The following is a 19,224-nucleotide window of genomic DNA, read 5'->3' as shown; positions in this document are numbered from 1 at the left end:
AGGAAGCCACCAGTCCGAGAATACCTCAGATCAAATTGGGTAGCAAATACCAAGCCGTTGTTCGTTCCAGATGAAAAAAGTATAGTGACCAACTGTTATAGGATGGTGAATAAACATCTGTCTTGGTTGCTTCTGTGTAGTGAAGAGGCAGAAATGTTGAGGAGGTTAACAGTAGACAAAAAAAAAAGGACAAAATTTGTCCAAACAGATGCCCCAATGTAGTCCTTGTTTTTTTTTATAATATAATAAAATATGCTCTATTTTATCCGATATTGTTTATGATTATGCAACTTTATACCCATAATGGTATGGTACATTAAAAGCCCCATTATTTTCTCCTACTAGGGTTTATTTTCTTCAGGTTAATTTTACAGTTTGATATTTCTCTGTACCGTTTTAAAGTTTGTGTTAAATTTGGCAACGTTGTTCTAGGGTTTTCCACATAAAAGAGCATATTGTCAGCATACTGCCACTTTATGTTCTACCTCTTCCACCCGGATCCCCTTTATATCTACACTCTTCCTTATCGTGTCTAACAGCGGTTCCAGAGTTAACACAAACAAGAGGGTTGAAAGTGGACAGCCCTGCTTCATTCCGTTGTACATTTCAAAGGGTTCTGACAATGTACCATTAATCTTTACTACTGCTGACAGGTGACAATATAGAGATTTTATCCATTGTAAAATTTTTGGCACCAACCCTGATGCCTCTAGGGTACTCATCGTAAATCCCCAATCTACCTTTGCTTTTCCAGCATCTATCGACAGGAATACCACTGGGAACTTCTCTTTCTTACTTTTTTGTAGGAGTAATAGTGATCTCAGCCCATTATCTCTACCTCCTCTCCCCGGTATGAACCCAAGCTGATCCAAGTGTATCAGCTCCGGCATAAGGTCCTTCAACCTATTAGCAAAAATGTTAGCATATCATTTCGTATCTACATTTAATAATGAGATTGGTCTGTAGCTGGCACATTGGGACAAATCTTTACCTTCTTTTGGCAGTATTGTAATATGTGCCATTAATGACTCCTTCCTTATTTGCCCTCCTTCTCCAAAGCGTTCATATAAATACCCATTTTTAGCACTAATAGTTGTTTAAATTTCCTATAATATCTCTCTATATCTGTAAATCCGTCTGGTCCCGGGATCTTTCCTGCTGCTGTACTCATTAATGCAGTTTGTACTTCCTCTTGTGTAATCGGTCTTTCTAACAATGCCCTTCTTTCTTTTATCTAATCTAGGTAGCCCAGCCTCTTTTAAATATGTCTCAATTTTCATATTTCTCTCTCCCACTCAGTCTTTATTTTTGTGTTTAACTGCGTATAGGGAACTAGAATATTTTTTAAACACAATAGCGGTTATTTTAGTTGGATAAACTAGTTCCCCTGCTTCAGTTTTAATTTTCTCTATGTATTTAATTGATTTCTTTTTCTAACTAGCCTTGCCAAAGATTTTCCTGGTCTATTTCCCCACTGATATCTTTCTCTCAACACCCTATTAAAAACCTTATTTGTTTCTTGTTCTAATAAATTACTTAATTCTTCTCTCTTTAAGACAATCTTATGTTGTACTTCTGTTTCTGTTCTCTTTTTTTATGAGATTGCTCCAATACAGATAATTCCTCTATTAACCTTTTTATCCTTTACGACCTCTTTTTCTTTTTTCAGCTCCTATGGCGATCAGGATGCCCCTTATATACGCCTTATGTACATCCCATACTGTAGCTACCGAGACTCCGTCCGTTTACTTGAAAATATTGTTCTATCTCCCCTCTTAGTCATGCTTCCATCTCTTGATCTTGAATGAGTGTCTCATTTAATTTCCATGCATATATTTTATTCCCCCACTCACTTTTAGCCTCATCGTAATGAGGGCATGATCAGATAATGATATAACTTCTATATTGGAATTCGTTACCGACTCCAATAGTCTATGTTACATAGTTACATAGTTAGTCTGGCTGAAAAAGACAAAAGTCCATCCATATATCCACCAACTGGCATTGATACAATTTCTTTTTAATAACTCTTAGACCTCTACCTCCATCCCTCTTCCCACGTGATGATGTATCCAGCTGGGGATCCATACAAAAATTGAAATCTCCTGCTACAATCAATACCCCTTTCTTAAAGTCCATCAACTCCCTTAAAATTTCTTCTAAATAAACCATTGGGTTCTTATTTGGGCAATATATATTTACTAGTGTGCAATCCACTTCATACAATCTCCCCCTTAAAAACAAAAACAGCCCTTCTGGGTCCACCCTTCTATCTTCTATTGTAAATCTTAAATTTTTTGCCATTACTATAGCCACACCTTTAGCCTGTTTTATTGGGGAATCAGCACAGTACCAAACCAGGAAGTTTCTTGATTGTAACATAATTCTTGAGTCCTGAGCAAAGTGTGTCTCTTGTAAAAAGACAACCTCGGCTGAGTATTGGTTGCTTTCCCTAAGAATCTTATGTCTTTTTACTATTCAAACCTTTTACATTATAAGTCCTATCAGCCGTCCCGTCTCTCCTCCCATTATCCTTCTTTCCTCCATCAAGTCCTGGTATCTAGAGATCATAATATAATGCGCATGAAAACACTAAAGGCCCAGGTGGTCCATACTTCTCTCCCCTCCCTCCCCCCTCGGCACAGAGCTTTCCTCCTCTCTTTTTCAGCTGACTCCACTGAGTGACCCCTGATTTTTGCTGTCTCTCCCCCTAGCCACCAAATACAATCTCAGATTAAGTCCACCGATACTCTCCCCAGGGGGGTGGAAGGGATGTGAGATCAATAAGATGCAATAAAATGCAAAAATATACAGTTTATTTGAACTCACTGCTACTGCGGTCACTCTACCAGCCTCCTTATGGAAGGACAACTTGCTACCTCTCTGTCCTGGACTTCAGCTGGTAATCCACCCATCAAGTTTGTTAAGGTGGCTGCACCTGCAGGGGGGCAACCTCCGTGGATGTCCGTAGCTCTTACCCCTCTATGCCGACTCCTCTCCTCCACTCCCGTGGCGGCATCTCAGCTGGGCTCCACATGGGCACTGTTCCAGTTCCTGGTTTGTCTGGCTGTCATCGTGCCTAACTGGCTGGACTCTCTTCTCCGGACAGATGCAGGTAATCCTCCAACACCGAAACCACAGAGAACCCGCAGGCCTGTGCTAATATGCCTCCCAAGCACATTATGACATCTTCGGATGATTGACTGCTATGGCTTAATATAAGAACTGCTCTGAGGGATTAGGTGTTATCTGGCTTCTCCACAACCCAGGCTTGGCGAGACATGAGTCAGAGACATCCTAGTCCCTCTTCGACTGTATGTTGGTTTCTTACTGCTGTTCTTGTGCATTCTGGACTAGCTCTACCTATTACGAGCTTCATACTGCCTCTACCCAGCTGCAGTTGCCTCAACGTGAATGTACTGTATCTATACTCTTAAATACAGACCATGTATTGATAATAGCAATTTCTAGTGGAACAAACCTCTCCCTCCTTTTTTGGTAGTTGGGAACCCATATTGGCTCCCCCCTGTTAGCGCTTGTCCTATGAGTGCCTATTTCTCCGTAGGTGTGCGCCCCCCCCCCCCCATGCCCTGGTTGGGTCATCTTCCCCCTGCCCCACCTGCATACTCGCGCCTTAAAGAGCCATTTTTTATGTTATTGGCTGCAGGCTACCCTTCCACTCCCTGGCCTTCTTATGATACCTTGGGCTTTCTGCCGATCAGGGGGAGGACGCACCAAGTGGACATTGTCTTCCTGTAAAAAGGGAGAGGGTAGAGGCACAAGCTGGTTTTCCTGATTAGGTTCTGATATATGAGGTTACTGTCAGCTCCCTCCAGTTTCTTTCTACACCATACAGGTAATGACCCCCTCTGCCTCAGCAGTCGCATCATTAGCCTGCAGAATCCCTTCTGAGATTCACCCTTGGGGTTCCAGGTACACTTTACCTTGTTCCATTTATATCTCTGCATTTCATACAATCCACTGTTGTCCATAATGAGAGTACTCTCCAAATTTGAAACAAGAACTTTTTACTACTTTTGACGTATACCTTTCCTGGCCTGCTAACTTGTACACAATGACAAGGATCCACTACGAAACTAGAATATATTACTATAAGCAGTGTACATTTTCATATTTACATGTCTCGGACAGGAGCGGACTGACAACTCATGGGGCCCCCGGGCAATAGGGGATCATGGGGCCCCTGTGTCCTTGCCCAAACTCAAAAAAGCCTATGAAAAAGGTACCAGGGGCATCTCATGGGGCCCCCTACTGACCCCGGGCCCTCAGGCAGTGCCCGAGTTTCCAAATGGTCAGTCTGCCCCTGGTCTTCGATATCCAGGTTGCTCATTTCTAACTGCTTAATCCGACTCTTCTTGATCACCCCTCATTAGGCTTCTTCCCCTACGGTGCACCATTGTGCTCAGTACAGGAACTTGGTACCTTTAGATAACCCCTTTTTTTTGCCCACTTTTTCTTACTCCCTCCGGAACCACTCTCCCTCTCCTTCCCCATCCCCTTTTTTTTCTCCCCCGGGCTCCTCCTTACCCTTCCTCTTTTCCCACTTTCCACTCCCATCCTGTACATCCTGTTTTCCATTCCCCACTCCCTAAGGTAGACTACCCCCCTCCGCAATTCCCGGCCCTTCTCCCCATTTCCCCTTTCCCTTTCTTCTCCCCTTTTCCTTTCTTCTCCCCTTTCCTTCTCCTCTCCCTCTCTTCCCCCTCTTCCTTCTTCCTCTGCCATTCCCCCCTGACCTTCTTCCTCCCCACTACCCCCTCTCTTTTTCCCTCTCCTGGGGTGATCATTACCCTCCCCACTTATCAGCTGACAAGGCGTTGGGATGGATTCGGACACAGTCAATTTTACCTCCTTAGTTTGAGGCCTCAGTGTCCCTGAAAAACGATCCAGGCTCCTCACTGACTTGAAGAAGATGAAGACACAAGTGACATTTCTGTAAGAAATGCACATTAAACTTGACCATGTCCCCAAACTGACCAACAGAGCTTCCCCAACGGCTTACCACTGCCCCTCACCTATATCGAAATCAAAGGGTGTGAGCATTTTGATAGCTAAGTCTGTCCCTTGGTCTCTCTGTGCGGTGCAACAGGACCCTCTTGGCCGCTTTCTCAAAGGCAAAATTGGTAAACATCTAGTCACCCTGGTGAATGTATATTTCCCAAATGTGGACCATCTCCCCTTCCTGCACAGTATGGTAGCAGCGGAGACTTAAACTTAGCAATGGAGCCAACACTAAATGTCTCTAGGGGAAAGTCTTACCTTTCTTTCGCCCGGCTGAAATGTCTCAAGGTGGAACTTAATCTTCTGCATCTTGTGGACCCATGGCGTATATCGCATCCCCAAGATAGAGATTACTCTTTCTTTTCTTCAGTCCACCAAACTTATTCATGCCTGGACTATCTCTTAGTCGATATACTTCTATCAGACCTTGCCCCGATCCAACTTGCCCTGCGATTGGGCTCCTCTGCCTGTAGCCCACCGTCCTGGTGGCTCAACGAAGCCTTTCTTCAATCTCCAGATATTCACCAGGCCATGGAGAGCACCAGATCCGAATATTTCTCCTTGAATTTGGGTTCAGTTGATAACCCGCTCTTGCTCTTGGAAGCCCATAAACCCGTTATCCGGGGCTCCCTGATTAGGATCGGTGCACATTTAAAGTGAGAAACGACTGTGCACGTGGACACTTTACTAGCACACTTGTGTCACCTTGAGAGTGTACATAAGGCCAGTCTAGCGCGCTCCACTTAGAGTGGCCTTATTAAAACACATCAGGAGTTCAACTCCCTCCTTTTTCATAAAGTCAAACAGAGGTTGGCATGGTCCCATCGTACAATGTATGAGTTCTCCAACAAACCAGGTACCCTCCTGGCGAGAGCACTTCTTGGCTCGTACATGTATATTCCACATTAATTTCACCTCCGGCCACAAATTAACTACTTCAGACGCCACAGCCTTCTATCATGGCCTATACAATCTGCATCCAACAGCCACTCATATGGCTGCCCAGGCCTTTTCCTTAGACATCCGGTTCTATGTGACCTATGTCAGTGAGTAAGAAGTTGGATTCTCCGATCACAGCTTACCCCCTTCATCACCAGGCCATTTTGTGCTATTTGGCACTGTGCTACATTAACTGACAATTGTGCGGTCATGCAACACTGTACCCAAGCAAGTTTATATCACTTTTTTTTCACACAAATACAGCTTTCTTTGGGTTTCTTGGGTTTTTTATTTTTTATTAAATAAAGAAAAAAGACCAACAATTTTGGAAGAAAAGAACACATTTTCTAGTTTTCTATCCAGTAAAAAAAAAGGTTTTTTTAATAAATATAGGCTAAAATGTATTCTGCTACATGTCTTTGGTAAAAAAAAACAATAATTGTATTTTAATTTGTTTGTGCAAAAGGTATAGCATCTACAAACTATGGTATACAGTACTGTATATAGTGGAATTTAAGCAGCTATGACGCTATACTGGTAATGGCAGTGATCAATTACTTATAATGGGACTGTGGTAGTGTGGTGGACAATCTGGCTCAGAGGTACACTAACTGACACTGACATCAATAGTGACACTAATACAGGTATTAGTGCTAATACTGTACACTGTAACTGTTCTAATGACATTGACTGAGGAAGGGGTTAACATCTAGGGACAATCAAGTGTTAATTGAGTGCTTTAGGCCCCATTCACACTGATGGTCCAATCAGGTCCGCCTGTCAGTTTTTCAGGCAGACCCGATCGTACCACTTATAGACCTCCATGGACTGGCGGCTGTCAATGGACAAATTTGCGCTGACACCTGCCAGCATCTTATCCGATCCTGTACACCAAAGGCAGACATTCCCCATTCACCCGGCAGATCGGATGACAGTCGGGTGGAACAAACAGGCGGTCCGTTTCCATCGGAAAGAGCAGGCTGTGTCTGTGTCCACTCTGCAGTGGTGGAACGGACTCAGACCTGTCATCCACTTGCTCAGCGGGGATCAGCAGAGAGATCCCCCGCTGGGCAAAAGATCCGCTGGCGGGTCCACCCTGTCTGAAAGGGGCTTAAAAATGTGTAATGTGTGTACTATGTTTTGCTTTTACTAATAAATCTGGCTGGTCTTTCTCCCTGCTTTGCATCACAAATGTTTTGTTGGGTGAATGACCACAACTTCTTATAGTTTTCCACCAAAAATATTGTGGAATGCCTTCTCAGAGGAGTGGAGGTAGACATATGTTGGCGGAGAAGGGGCAGCTCAATAGAAATGGTCATGGGTTTGGAATGGGATGTCCAAAAAGCTCCTATTGGCGACCAAGCCAAGTTCAACTGACTGCAGATCTCAAAATAAAATATACATTGTTATTGGTTGCTTCAGGTTTCCATAATATGGCTTCTGCCCTTATGAAATAATTCTGTAAGTGACAGTACTTCTTCATACGTTGGATAAGCAGAGTCAAAATGGCCATCAAGTGTATTATGGATATTCTGTCATGTACTTTACGCAAATAGTTCTTCTAATGCAGGTCACGGGGGTGTATTTACCACAAGGCATTTGCCTAGGGTGGCATTTTTCAGGAGGGCAGCGGCATCTTTCGCGGGAGCAGCTGCATTTTTCAAGGGGGCAACTCCGCCTCCCAAAAGAAGGGATGGAAGAAAGGACATACACAGCATGGGGACCAGGTGGGATCTGAGAGAGGCTGTGGGCTGCTTGATGGTGTATGCACAGGGTGTTCCCAGGGATGTCCTGAGCTGTGAAGGTGTGCGTTTTCTCTCTCACAGGGGTGGGGGTTGCCAGTGTATGGGGGGCAGTGGTAGTGGAAGGCCCTCTCGGGTGGGGTCTGAGGTGTTGTTGGTCAATGTCAGGCTCTCTTCGTGGGGGAGGGGGGTGATGGTCGGTGTCAGGCTCTCTTCGTGGGGGATGGGGGTGTTGGTTGGTGTCAGGGTCTCTCCATGGGGCTGGGGAACCAAATTTTGTGTCACCTAGGGCATCACGAAACCTAAATACACCACTGGCAAGTCATACATGTTAATCAGATTGTACAAACTCTGCACATTCTTCTTTTACATTTACACAGAATTCCATAATATGAGGGCCCTGGAATAATTTTGGTGTGTCACCTAGACAAGAAGCAATGGTATGTCACTTCAACAGGGATACACACAGCAACAAAAACCTAAATCATGGTTTAAAGCCGTGGGCTCAAAAGAACTTTATCACTTTGTCCACTCAAGACAAAGTGACAGTTGCTTATTAAATAATAAACCTATCAGTTGATACTTACCTTCTTCATGGTCCCCTGCCTCTCCTTTGATCCACAATGGGTAATTCTGGGTATAGAGGAATATTTGACCTCTGCAGTGCAGAGCGGCCAATCACCAGGCCCAAACATTGTCATGTGAGAGAGGGGAGGAAGTCATTAATCCTTTGTAAAGTACAGAACTATCCTATATGGAGTTTAGGGTTTGGACTGCTGGCTAGTCCAGTAGTTCCTGGCAGAGGAACGGAGTCACAGCGATGTGTCGGAAGGTAAATATCAGTAGGTGGGGGGCTGTTCTTTCACTCTGTTACTTTGCCATGAATGAGCAGTTTTAAATTGAAGGAGAAGTGTGGGAATATTAATTAATATACATACTTACCTCCCTGCTGCAACATCAATCTGATGCTTCAAGCTTTCCCCCACCAGCTCTAATCCCAAAAATTGAGCAATCACCTGACCGCTGATCACTCAGTTCTCTGGTCTACTCTGAGTACAGAGCATTTACTGCCAGTCGCCGCCTCTGTTCTCTGCACCTCCACTTGACAGCTTTGGTCATACTTCTCTTTTAAGAATAAAAAGGGAAAAGGTTTTGTCTGGACATCAATTTAGTGATATTACTATCATTTGTGAAGGTTGAAGAGCAATGGGCAACCTTCAATCCTGAACCTGATGCGGGGGAAATTACCTATTCGTACAACAGATCACGACTGCATTGACGGGAGAGCATTATACCTCTGAAACATTTCTCTCTCTCCAGGAGTCAGATATGAAGCAGATGGATCGAAGCATTTCATTTCATTCAGGCTTTCACAGGTGAAGTCGGGCGCTTTGTAGCAGTAGAAGGCCTCTTCGTAGACTGGATCTATGTACTCACAAATCTCCTTGCCCTCTTTCTCTTCAAGTTTAAAGCCACATGGGGTTATAGCTTCCTTGCCAAATTTTTCATATTTTCCAAAGAATCCAATAACTCCCAGACTGCTGTGCCTAGATCTCCAAAGAGCTGCAACCCCTTCGCTGGGGTAGAACAGCAAAATGGAGACTTTGCAATTTCCCTCCCAATACAATGGAAAATGGATATGATACGAGCCATTGTTGAAATCTTCTATCCTGCCAGACACAGCTGCTCCAAGCTCTGGAGAAAACAATCTTGGTCTTAAGAAGTCTCCCCCGTGGGTCTTCTTGTTACCCACGTAATCATACATATCAAGCTGTACCACCAAGTCTTCTCCCAGACAGTACTGTTGCTTGGGATTTGCTATGAAGAGCTTACTATTTCTCCCACTGCTGGTTCTGTTGAAATATGTAAATTTGACTTTTGGGATAAGTTTTTCTATCCTCTCAAACAGGTCATCTATTTTAATTTGGAGTTCTGTTCTCGTTGTGGAAGGTTGGATTTCATCTTCTCCTTCTGGCACTGGGCCATCGCAACTTTGAAGCAAATATTTTAGAGATTTCTGCAACATATTAGTCAAAATGATAAAAATTAGTTTTGGGAAAAAAATGTTCCTTGAATTTTAACAGAACTTTCTGTAGATACAGAAACATGATTTGTTAGTGCAAAGTTTGCATAGATAATTGTGGATAATTAACATGAAATTTGGGTGGCACAGTGGCTTAGTGGTTAGCACGTCTGCCATGCAGTAAATGGGTGATGGGTTTAATTCCCAACCATGGCGCCTCCTGCATGGAGTTTGCATGTTCTCCCTGTGCTTGCGTGGGTTTCCTCCCACACTCCAAAGACATGCTAGTAGGTTAATTGGCTCCTGTCTAAATTGTCCTAGTTTCATCCTTGGCCATGCGGGATCTCCTGCACGGTAGGGGTTGGGGAAAGACCTGGCAAACTACCCTGTAAAATAATTGCTAAGAGAATTCATGGAAAAAGTCGCTTATGAGTGATGGTCCATGCAATCGCCAAGGGTCAGATACGACTGAATGGATAGATAGAAAGTGAAATTTCAGAATAAACTTTTTTTTCTCTTATTTTAGATACAGTAGAACAGTGCTGGAATATCGGTAAAGTTTTTACTACTTTACTTTTACTACTTTTGTTTACTTTTGTTTACTACTTTACTTTTACTACTTTTGTTTACTACTTTACTTTTACTACTTATGTTTACTTTTGTTTACTACTTTACTTTTACTACTTTTGTTTAGGTTTTAAAGACCTGCAAATGGCAGCTGAAAGGTAAAAAGCCTGCGTAGAGGTAAAGTGGTGACCATGCACGGGCTAATATAGGAAGGTACCACATCCAACATAATTGCATAATTTAATCACCAAAAAGGAAGTATAGCGGACTTTTAAAGTATATGAACCCTCACCTTGTAAAACAACCCATTCCATTCTGCTTAAAATAGAAAAAAAAGCAAAACATTTGTGTATAGATATAAAAACATTATAAATACATAATAGTGATCATTATGCCCCTTGAGGGTTAGGGACCTTAGATTGTACTCCCCTTGAGGGTACAGGTCTGATGTGAATGTACACTATATATATATATATATATATATAGCGCTGCGTACGTTAACAGAGCTATATAAGTACCTGAAATAAATAAAAAAATAAGTGCAGTTGCTCCAGAGCTTAGCAAGTGTGGTAAAGTTGTTTATTTCTGTCGAACCAGCATTTGATCAGTGCATGCAGCCAATGGCTACAGCCCTGATCTGTGTATTCTGATGGAGAGGGGGGAAGTCCTGCTGTCGGAATACAATAGTACAGTGTGGATGATTCCCGCATCAACCTCACTTTGTGTGGATGCAGGAATCTGGTAGGTTTTTGTTTAACCGGCTGGCTGAACGAAAAAAAATTGTCTGTGTATACCCAGCCTCTGTTTTTTACATGAGCTACATTAAAATAATAATAATTCCTTTCAAGAGTAATGAGGTTTTTATTGCTGTTCTTGTCCCCATTGGAGAAGATTGGTCCTCACTTCCTGTTTTTGGAGAGAAAGCAAAGTGAAACCCCACCACTGGCAGTTTTCGCTTAAAATGAAGTTGAGGAGAAATCTCGTGCACATGAAAGTTGCTTGCTTGGAAAAGTGTCAACTTTATATACTACAGAACACCACAGGTTTTCTGTACTATAATCATCCATATACAAAAGAGTTTACCTGAAATTGGGTCCTGTGCCAACCATAGCCCAGAATAAAAATAGCGATTAGTAGAACTGCAAGATTCCATCTGCTTATGGCCATTCGTGCCTTGAAAAGTCTACCAGAAAAAGAGAACAAAGGTTATTCATGGGCAGAGAAGAGTAAAAAGGAAGGGGAGGGAGAGGAGAAGAGAGAAGAGGAGAGGAAAGGAGAGGAGAAAAAAAATGGGGAAGGGTAGAAGAGAGGAGAGGAAGAGAAAAGAAAAAAATGGGGAAGGGTAGAAGAGAGGAGAGGAAGAGAAAAGAAAAAAATGGGGAAGGGTAGAAGAGTGGAGAGGAGAGGAAGAAAAAATAAAAAATGGGGAAGGGTAGAAGAAAGGAAAGGAGAGGAAGAGAAATGGGAAAAATGGGGAGAGGGAGAGGAGAGGAAGGGAAAAGAGAAAAATGGGGAAGGGAAGGGGAGAGGAGAGGAAGGGAAAGGAGAAAAATGGGGAGAGGGAGAGGAGAGGAAGGGAAAAGAGAAAAATGGGGAAGAGAAGGGGAGAGGAGAGGAAGGGAAAGGAGAAAAATGGGGAGAGGGAGAAGAGAGGAGAGGAAAGGAAAGGAAAGGAGAAAAATGGGGAGAGGGAGAAGAGAGAAATGGAAAAGAGAAAAATGGGGAATAGCAGAAGAGAGAAGAGGAGTGGAAGGGAAAAGAGAAAAATGGGGAAGGGTAAAAGAGAGGAGACAACATGAAATGGAGAAGGAAGGAAAAAGAAGGGTGGGGAAGGGGAGCTGTGAGAAAGGGGGAGAAGAATAGGGAAGGTGAAAAGAAGAGAAGAAATGAGAAGGAAGGGAAGGACAGGGGAGGAAAGGAAAAGGGAAGGAAGAGGACATGATAGGAAAGGAAAAGAGAAGGGAGAGGAGAGGAAAGGAAAATATATGGGAGATGAAAGAAAAAGAGAAGGGAGAGGGAAGGAGAGGAAAGGAAAAGAGAAGGGAGAGGGAAGGAGAGAAAAGGAAAATATAAGGGAGATGAAAGGAAAGCGAAGGGAGAGGAAAGGAAAAGAGGAGAGAGGGAAGGAGAGGAAAGGAAAAGAGAAGGGAGAGGAAAGGAAAACAGGAGGGAGAGGAAAGGAAAAGAGAAGGGAGAGGAAAGGAAAAGAGGAGGGAGAGGAAAGGAAAAGAGGAGGGAGAGGAAAAGAGAAGGGAGAGGAAAGGAAAAGAGCAGGGAGAGGAAAGGAAAAGAGAAGGGAGAGGAAAGGAGAGGCTAAGAAAGGAAAGATGAGGAAAATTGATGGAAATTAAAGCAAAAAGAGAAAAGAAAGAAAGAAAGAAAATGCATGAGAAGGAAAAAGAAAGGAAAAGGGAATAGATAAGAAAGGATTGATTAAATAAAAACAAACTATTGTAGCCCTCAGCAACTACTGTAAACTGATGAACATTGAAATGCTGTCATTGTGGCTTATGCTGCCATGGATGTCAACCTTTTATCTATTGGCATGCTATATAATTATTGTTTTAAACAAATGGCCAATACTATGTTACTGTAGGTTGTATGCCTGTGTCTATGGGCTTTTGTTTGCATCAAACGGATTTAGCGTTCCCTAAAATGCAGATTAAGAATTAGTTAACTAAAGGTCAAATGTATCTGCCAAAGAATTCTGATCGATCTCAGAAACATTTCAAACCAATGCCATCAACACAAGCCCAAAGTCACAGTTAACAGGCCCTTATACCCATTTGGCAAGGTGCAGAGTGATGCAACGGTAGTAAACACTCAGAGTCCAGTTGCAGGAAACAGAACTTGTATTAAATTTGAAGTTCTAACTTCACAAACAGACCAGTGGGAAAGCACCCAACCAGGAATGTTCACAGAGTGCAATAGTGGTATGTAGCAGAGCAAGTCTGAGATGTGCCAATGATGCGCCTGTCTTAAAGGGTGAAATGTGGCCTGGCCGGTTCATACTCAAATGGCAAGATTCCAAGAAGGATGGTATATCTGTACCCTTTCCCTACTCACCTAGAACCTTTCACTACCGCCAGTCACTATCACTGACCTGTCCCTACACTACCCACACGCGGAATGCGTGCCAAGCCCAGTAGCCAGGGTCTTAAATAGATTCTGCCTGACCCAAGATGGCTGCAAGAGTCACGTAGGGAGGCAGCATTGAGCATTTGTCCCTGTTGACAAAGTCCGGATGTGACGAAACGCGTCGGGGGCACGTGACGTAGTGACGCATTGACGTTCCCGGAAGTGCCGTGGTGGCCATTTTGGAGTCTGGAACACATGGCTGGTCATATCCCTGGGACTTTCAGTCTCTATCTGGCATCCTTCTAGAGCTTAACGACCATCGTTTTGGAGCCATTGTTGGGTATTATCGCTGTATATACAGCCTATATGATCTGGAAGCTGTTTTTATCGGTTTTAATGTAAGTTATTACAATAAAATTTGTATGTTGTTTGATTCATACGCTGATCCCTGGTCTGTTTGTGAGGTCTATGGGAAGTGTCTGGAGAAGATGACGTCTTTCTGAGGAAACTCCATTCTTAAAACATGGATTATATGTGGGTTTTATTTACTTTAGGGTAATTATACACTTTTATTATATTGTTTGCTGTGGTGTAAACGGTTTTTAGCTAATCCCTCACTATTGCTGTGGCACTGGAGTGTTTGCATGCTGCACGTGTGGCACCTCTTTGAAACCTAAGATAATACACTATGTCTAGGTTTTTTTCCTTTGAGGTATATGAAGAGTGTTTGGGCATTCATCACCAATCATCTGGATCAGTGTGTATCTATTGATCAAGACTGAGGACTTTATGTGCATATTTTTTCCAAATTCTGGACTTTCTTTGGACTTTTGTTGGACTTTGGGTGTATTTTTTTAAGTCTGTATAATTTTCTTTCCATTGAGCTGGATAGCTTCCTTACTGACCCCAGAAACCATAGAGGAACCATGTCTCTCTTGACATCCTCTCCTTCTGCAATGCCACTGCGGATGAGCCACTTGCAGTGGAGAAAGTAGACTGCACTTGTCAACACCAAGTCCTACTATAACACTCTACAATACACCCCACAAACTGCCAAAGCAGCAACTGCATTTGAGATGGCTTCTTGTTACTTTAACTTACAACGAGTCTTGGAACTCCTCTTAGTCCCTTCTACACCTCTCCCAATTCAGTTCTGTTGCTAAACATACTCATAAATGTATAGAGATGGCCACCTAAAGGCCGGCCCTATCCAAAATTCATAGCCCAGTTTTTGGTGGGCTGCAGTGGTTTTTATCACCCACGAACTTAGTAGACCTCTGTGGGACTCCTTACCCTTAAATCACTTTTAAAGCTGAAGTTTGGGTCTGATTTGTACTTCTTAGTTACATTGGTCCAAATTGAACCACTGTAAGCAAACATAGAGAATATACACTATTTTAAATATACTACAAATGTGAAAACAACTGCAGCTTACCAAAGGAGTACTGTATCTGCTCTTTCTAATAATATCATATAAAAATCAGGCAGTGGAGAGTCATAATCCAAAGAAGGACATTTTTTGTATTTTTTATACAATTAAATTGATACTGCGCTACTCAAATATAACGAACCCACCATCATGAATAGAAATAAATACATAGTAAACAGCTGACTGAGCACTCCCCCTAAAGGTTCTCTGCAATACACTTTGCACATAGACTCCTCTGTGACCAAGACCCGTTGAGCGGGGCAAAACGCATCAGTGGGCGTGGCTGGGGCAAAACGCATCAGCGGGCGTGGCCGGGGCAAAACGCATCAGCGGGCATGGCTGGAGCGACAGCTGAGGCCATCCTCATACAAGATTCCACGAGTGGTTAGAGCGGCATCCTTTTCCATATCACGCTTGCAAGACTGGAAACTATTGTGGACACCACTCCCCCTTCATACCGGTGAGGTGATTATTGAGCTCCAGCTTGGAGCGGCACCATCACAGTTCAAATATCGGCTTACTAAAACGTTTCACATAGATCAATAACCCAGCCTACAGTGACAGTAAAAAAATGAGTGAAAATAAAAGTAAAAACCCGGCTGGGCACCTCATCAAAAAATAAAATAGGTGACTAAACAATACTCATCAAATCATCAGTGAATAGGAAAACAATAAATCGATAATAAAATATGAAAAAGCAAAAGCATGAATGATTAATAAACACCCGACCGAGCACTCCTCCCCCAAATGGGAAAGGTAGTGAAAGTAATAATAAATAATGCTTGGATTCAACACGAAATATTCAATATAAATTGTAAAATAGTAATCACCCTACTGAGCGTTCTGCAGAAATTCAAATAAGTGTAAAAAATATATATACATAAAATATCTACACCACGCTTCCACCCTGTCGTAACGTCATTTCCGATTTCGGACGGCAGCCGCCATCTTTGTACACCCATCCCTATATTTTATATGAAAAATACTTGTAAGGGTCTGCAGACTCACTTTCAATATGTGGGTAGTTTTTATCTGGCTAATACAGTTAGGTCCATATATATTTGGACACAGGCACAATTTTCATACTTTTGGCTCTGTATGCCACCAGAATAAATTAAAATGAAACAATCCAAATGAATTTGCAGCTCAGACTTTCAGCTTTAATTCAAGGGGTAGAACATAAATATCAAGTACAAATTTTAGGAACTGCAACCATTTGTATACACAGTCCCTCCATTTTCAGGGGCTCAAAATGTAATAAGACAAATGAATATAATTATAAATAAAATGTTCATTTTTAATATTTTGTTGAGAATCCTTTACTGGCAATGACTGCCTGAAGTCTGGAACCCATGGACATTACCAAAGACTGGGTTTCCTCCTATCTGATGCTTCTTTTCCTTCAAAAGCTCCTGGGTTGCTTTTGCAGTGTGTTTTAGATCATTGTCCATCTGTACTGTGAAGCGCCGCATTTTGCTGCATTTGGCTGAATCTGGGCTGACAGTATATCTGTAAACACTGCAGAATTCACCCGGCTGCTTCTGTCTTCTGTCACATCATCAATAAACACCAACGACCCAGTGCCACTGGAAGCCATGCATGCCCATGCCATCTCACTGCCTCCACCATGTTTTACAGATGTGTGTTTTGGATCATGAGCTGTTCCAAGTCTTCTCCACACTTTTTTCTTCCCATCATTCTGGTACAGGTTAATCTTAGTTTCATCCCTCCAAAGAATGCTTTTCCAGAACTGGTCTGGCTTTTTAGATGTTTTTTGGAAAAGTCTAATCTGGCTTTTCTATTCTTCATGCTTATGAATGGTTTGCACCTTGTGGTGACCCCTCTGTATTTGCTCTCGTGAAGTCTTCTCTTGATTGTTGACTTTGACAATGATACGCCCACCTCCTGGAGAGTCTCCTTCAGTTGTCTGGATGTTGTGAATGGGTTTTTCTTTACCATAGAGAGGATCCTGCGATCATCCACCACTGTTGTCTTCCATGGACATCCATGCCTTTGTATGTTGCTGAGCTCACCAGTGCATTCTCCTTTCCTCAGAATGTACCAAACTGTTGATTTGGCCACTCCTAATGTTGCTGCGATCTCTCTGATGGATTTGTTTTGTTTTTGAAGCCTTACAATGACCTGTTTCACTTGCATGGTCAGCTCCTTTGTAGGTTTAGGGCAATAGATTCCAAATGCAAATACCACACTTAGAATCAACTCCATTTGTTTTACCCAGGGCTTTCTTTCTGCCGGAACGCGGCGGTACTGCGTTCCGCCACCTTTTTCTTCTTGTCCCCGCTCACCGACTGCCTCTGCAGAGCTGACAAGCTATGCAGAGCAGCGAAAGTGACAGGTGCCGGACGCGGCTTGTTTATGTCATGCTTGCGCGTGCCCGGCACCTGTCACTGCCGCTGCTCACAGCCGGTGAGCGGGGACATGCACGCTTCACCCCCCCCCCCTCTACCGCCAGCGTGTAAACATCGGGGGCGCGGACGATGGGCGAGGACACTATGCACGCTTCACCGCCCCCCCCCGCCGGCGTGTAAACATCGGGGGCGGCGCGGCGACATCAACGGCAGTGACAGCGTGGACGCAGGGGCCGTACAGCTTGGAGTAGGTAAGCTGCGCTCGGCTCCCTGTCACTGACTGCAGTATCATGTATTGCTCTAAATTTTTACTCTCTCCCCAGCCTGTGCCCACCTAAACTATCCCAACCACCTGTGCCCACCTAAACTATCTGAGCCCACCTAAACTATCCTCACCCACCTGAGCCCACCTAAACTATTTCAGAACGCAATTGCTCAGCGCTCAGCGGCGCCGATCGAGAGCGCCCCTCCTGTGCATGAGGAACAGGAAAGATAAATTCAGTGATGGACGGTATTTTTTGGAGGAAAAGGTGGCAACCCTAGGGGAGCCTGTAGGAGCAGGCACATCTACCAGACAGGGTACACATGCATGCTAGACTGATTTTATATCTATGCTGGACGTTTACAAACGGCCTGCCATGATTTTATATCTATGCATGTGTTCCTGGTGTCAGTACGGTACTGATTTTATATCTATGCGTGTGTTTCTGGTGTCAGTACGGTACTGATTTTATATCTATGCATGTGTTTCTGGTGTCAGTACGGTACTGATTTTATATCTATGCGTGTGTTTCTGGTGTCAGTACGGTATTCATTTTATATCTATGCATGTGTTTCTGGTGTCAGTACATTAGTCATTTTATATCTATGCATGTGTTTCTGGTGTCAGTACATTAGTCATTTTATATCTATGCATGTGTTTCATGCAGATCATGCAAGAGGCAGCCGGGGGTCCGATGACATCATTTCCCTTATATGGTATGTACGGGAAATGATGTCATCGGAAGCCCCTCCCAAATTTTACTTGCATTCCTGTTCTCTAAAGGGGTGGTCCTAGGGTTTGATGGGGGCGTGGCCAGGTTTGGGTGGGGGAGTTCCACCACCTTTCCTCTGAGAAAAAAAGCCCTGGTTTTACCTGCTTAACCACTTTTTTCCCCCCTTAATGACCAGGCCTCTTTTTGCTACTTGGCGCTGCACTAATTCAACTGATAATTGCGCGGTCATGCAATGCTGCACCCAAACGAAATTTATGTCCTTTTTTTCACACAAATAGAGTTTTCTTTTGGTGGTATTTGATCACCTGTGCGCTTTTTATTTTTCACGCTATAAACGAAAAAAGGCCAAAAATTTTGAAGAAAAACGATATTTTTTACTTTCAGCTATAAAAAATATATAGTAACCTCAAAGTTGGTTATAAATTTAGGCCAAAATGTATTCTGCTCCATGTTTTTGGTAAAAAAAATCCCAATAAGTGTATATTGATTGCTTTGTGTGAAAGTTATAGTGTCTAAAAACTATGGTATAGATACTGCAATTTACGCCATTTTTTTGCTATACAGCGCTGCGCTAGTTTAACGGACAATTGCGAGGTCATGCAATACAGTACATAAATGAAATTTACATCCTTTTTTTCCCCACAAATTGAGCTTTCTTTTGGTGGTAGTTGATCGCCTGTGCGGTTTTTATTTTTTGCACTATAAAAAAAAAGGCTGACAATTTTGAAAAAACAAAACTATATTTTGGACTTTTTGCTATAAAACATGTCCAGTAAAAAAAATGTAAAAATCAAATTTAGTCATAAATTTCTGCTAAAATGCATTCTGGACATGTCTTTTAAAAAAAAAAAACCCAATACGTGTAAATTAATTGGTTTACGTGAAAGTTATAGCGTTTACAAATGGTGGGAAAGATACTGGGATTTTTAGTTTTTTTTATACTAAAAAATGGCGGCGATCAGCGACTTATGGCGGCGATCAGTTACCTATGGCGGCGATCAGCGACTTATGGCAGGACTGCGGCGGACATTCTGACATTGGGGGGTACTGACTTGGGGTC

The 19,224-nt window shown here is 42.9% G+C and overlaps 1 protein-coding gene across 2 annotated transcripts in view; it reads right to left on the bottom strand.

The window, feature by feature from the left end:
* Nucleotides 1-19,224, bottom strand: part of LOC149440674 (NXPE family member 4-like) — a 72,373-nt gene that overhangs the window by 10,515 nt on the left and 42,634 nt on the right. For both annotated transcript variants that reach the window (XM_089658243.1, XM_089658244.1), the window contains exons 2-3: nt 11,377-11,476; nt 8,999-9,720 (exon numbers count right to left, since the gene is read on the bottom strand). In XM_089658243.1, the coding sequence (XP_089514369.1) occupies nt 8,999-9,720; nt 11,377-11,476 (822 nt within the window). The remainder of the gene's footprint in view (nt 1-8,998; nt 9,721-11,376; nt 11,477-19,224) is intronic.

This window comes from Staurois parvus, unplaced genomic scaffold (assembly GCF_062004578.1).
Source record: "Staurois parvus isolate SC_StPar_1 unplaced genomic scaffold, SC_StPar_1.0 ptg001060l, whole genome shotgun sequence".
Lineage (NCBI taxonomy): Eukaryota > Metazoa > Chordata > Amphibia > Anura > Ranidae > Staurois > Staurois parvus.
The sequence above is the reverse complement of the archived record's forward strand: the minus strand, read 5'-3'. Positions and strand labels throughout refer to the sequence as shown.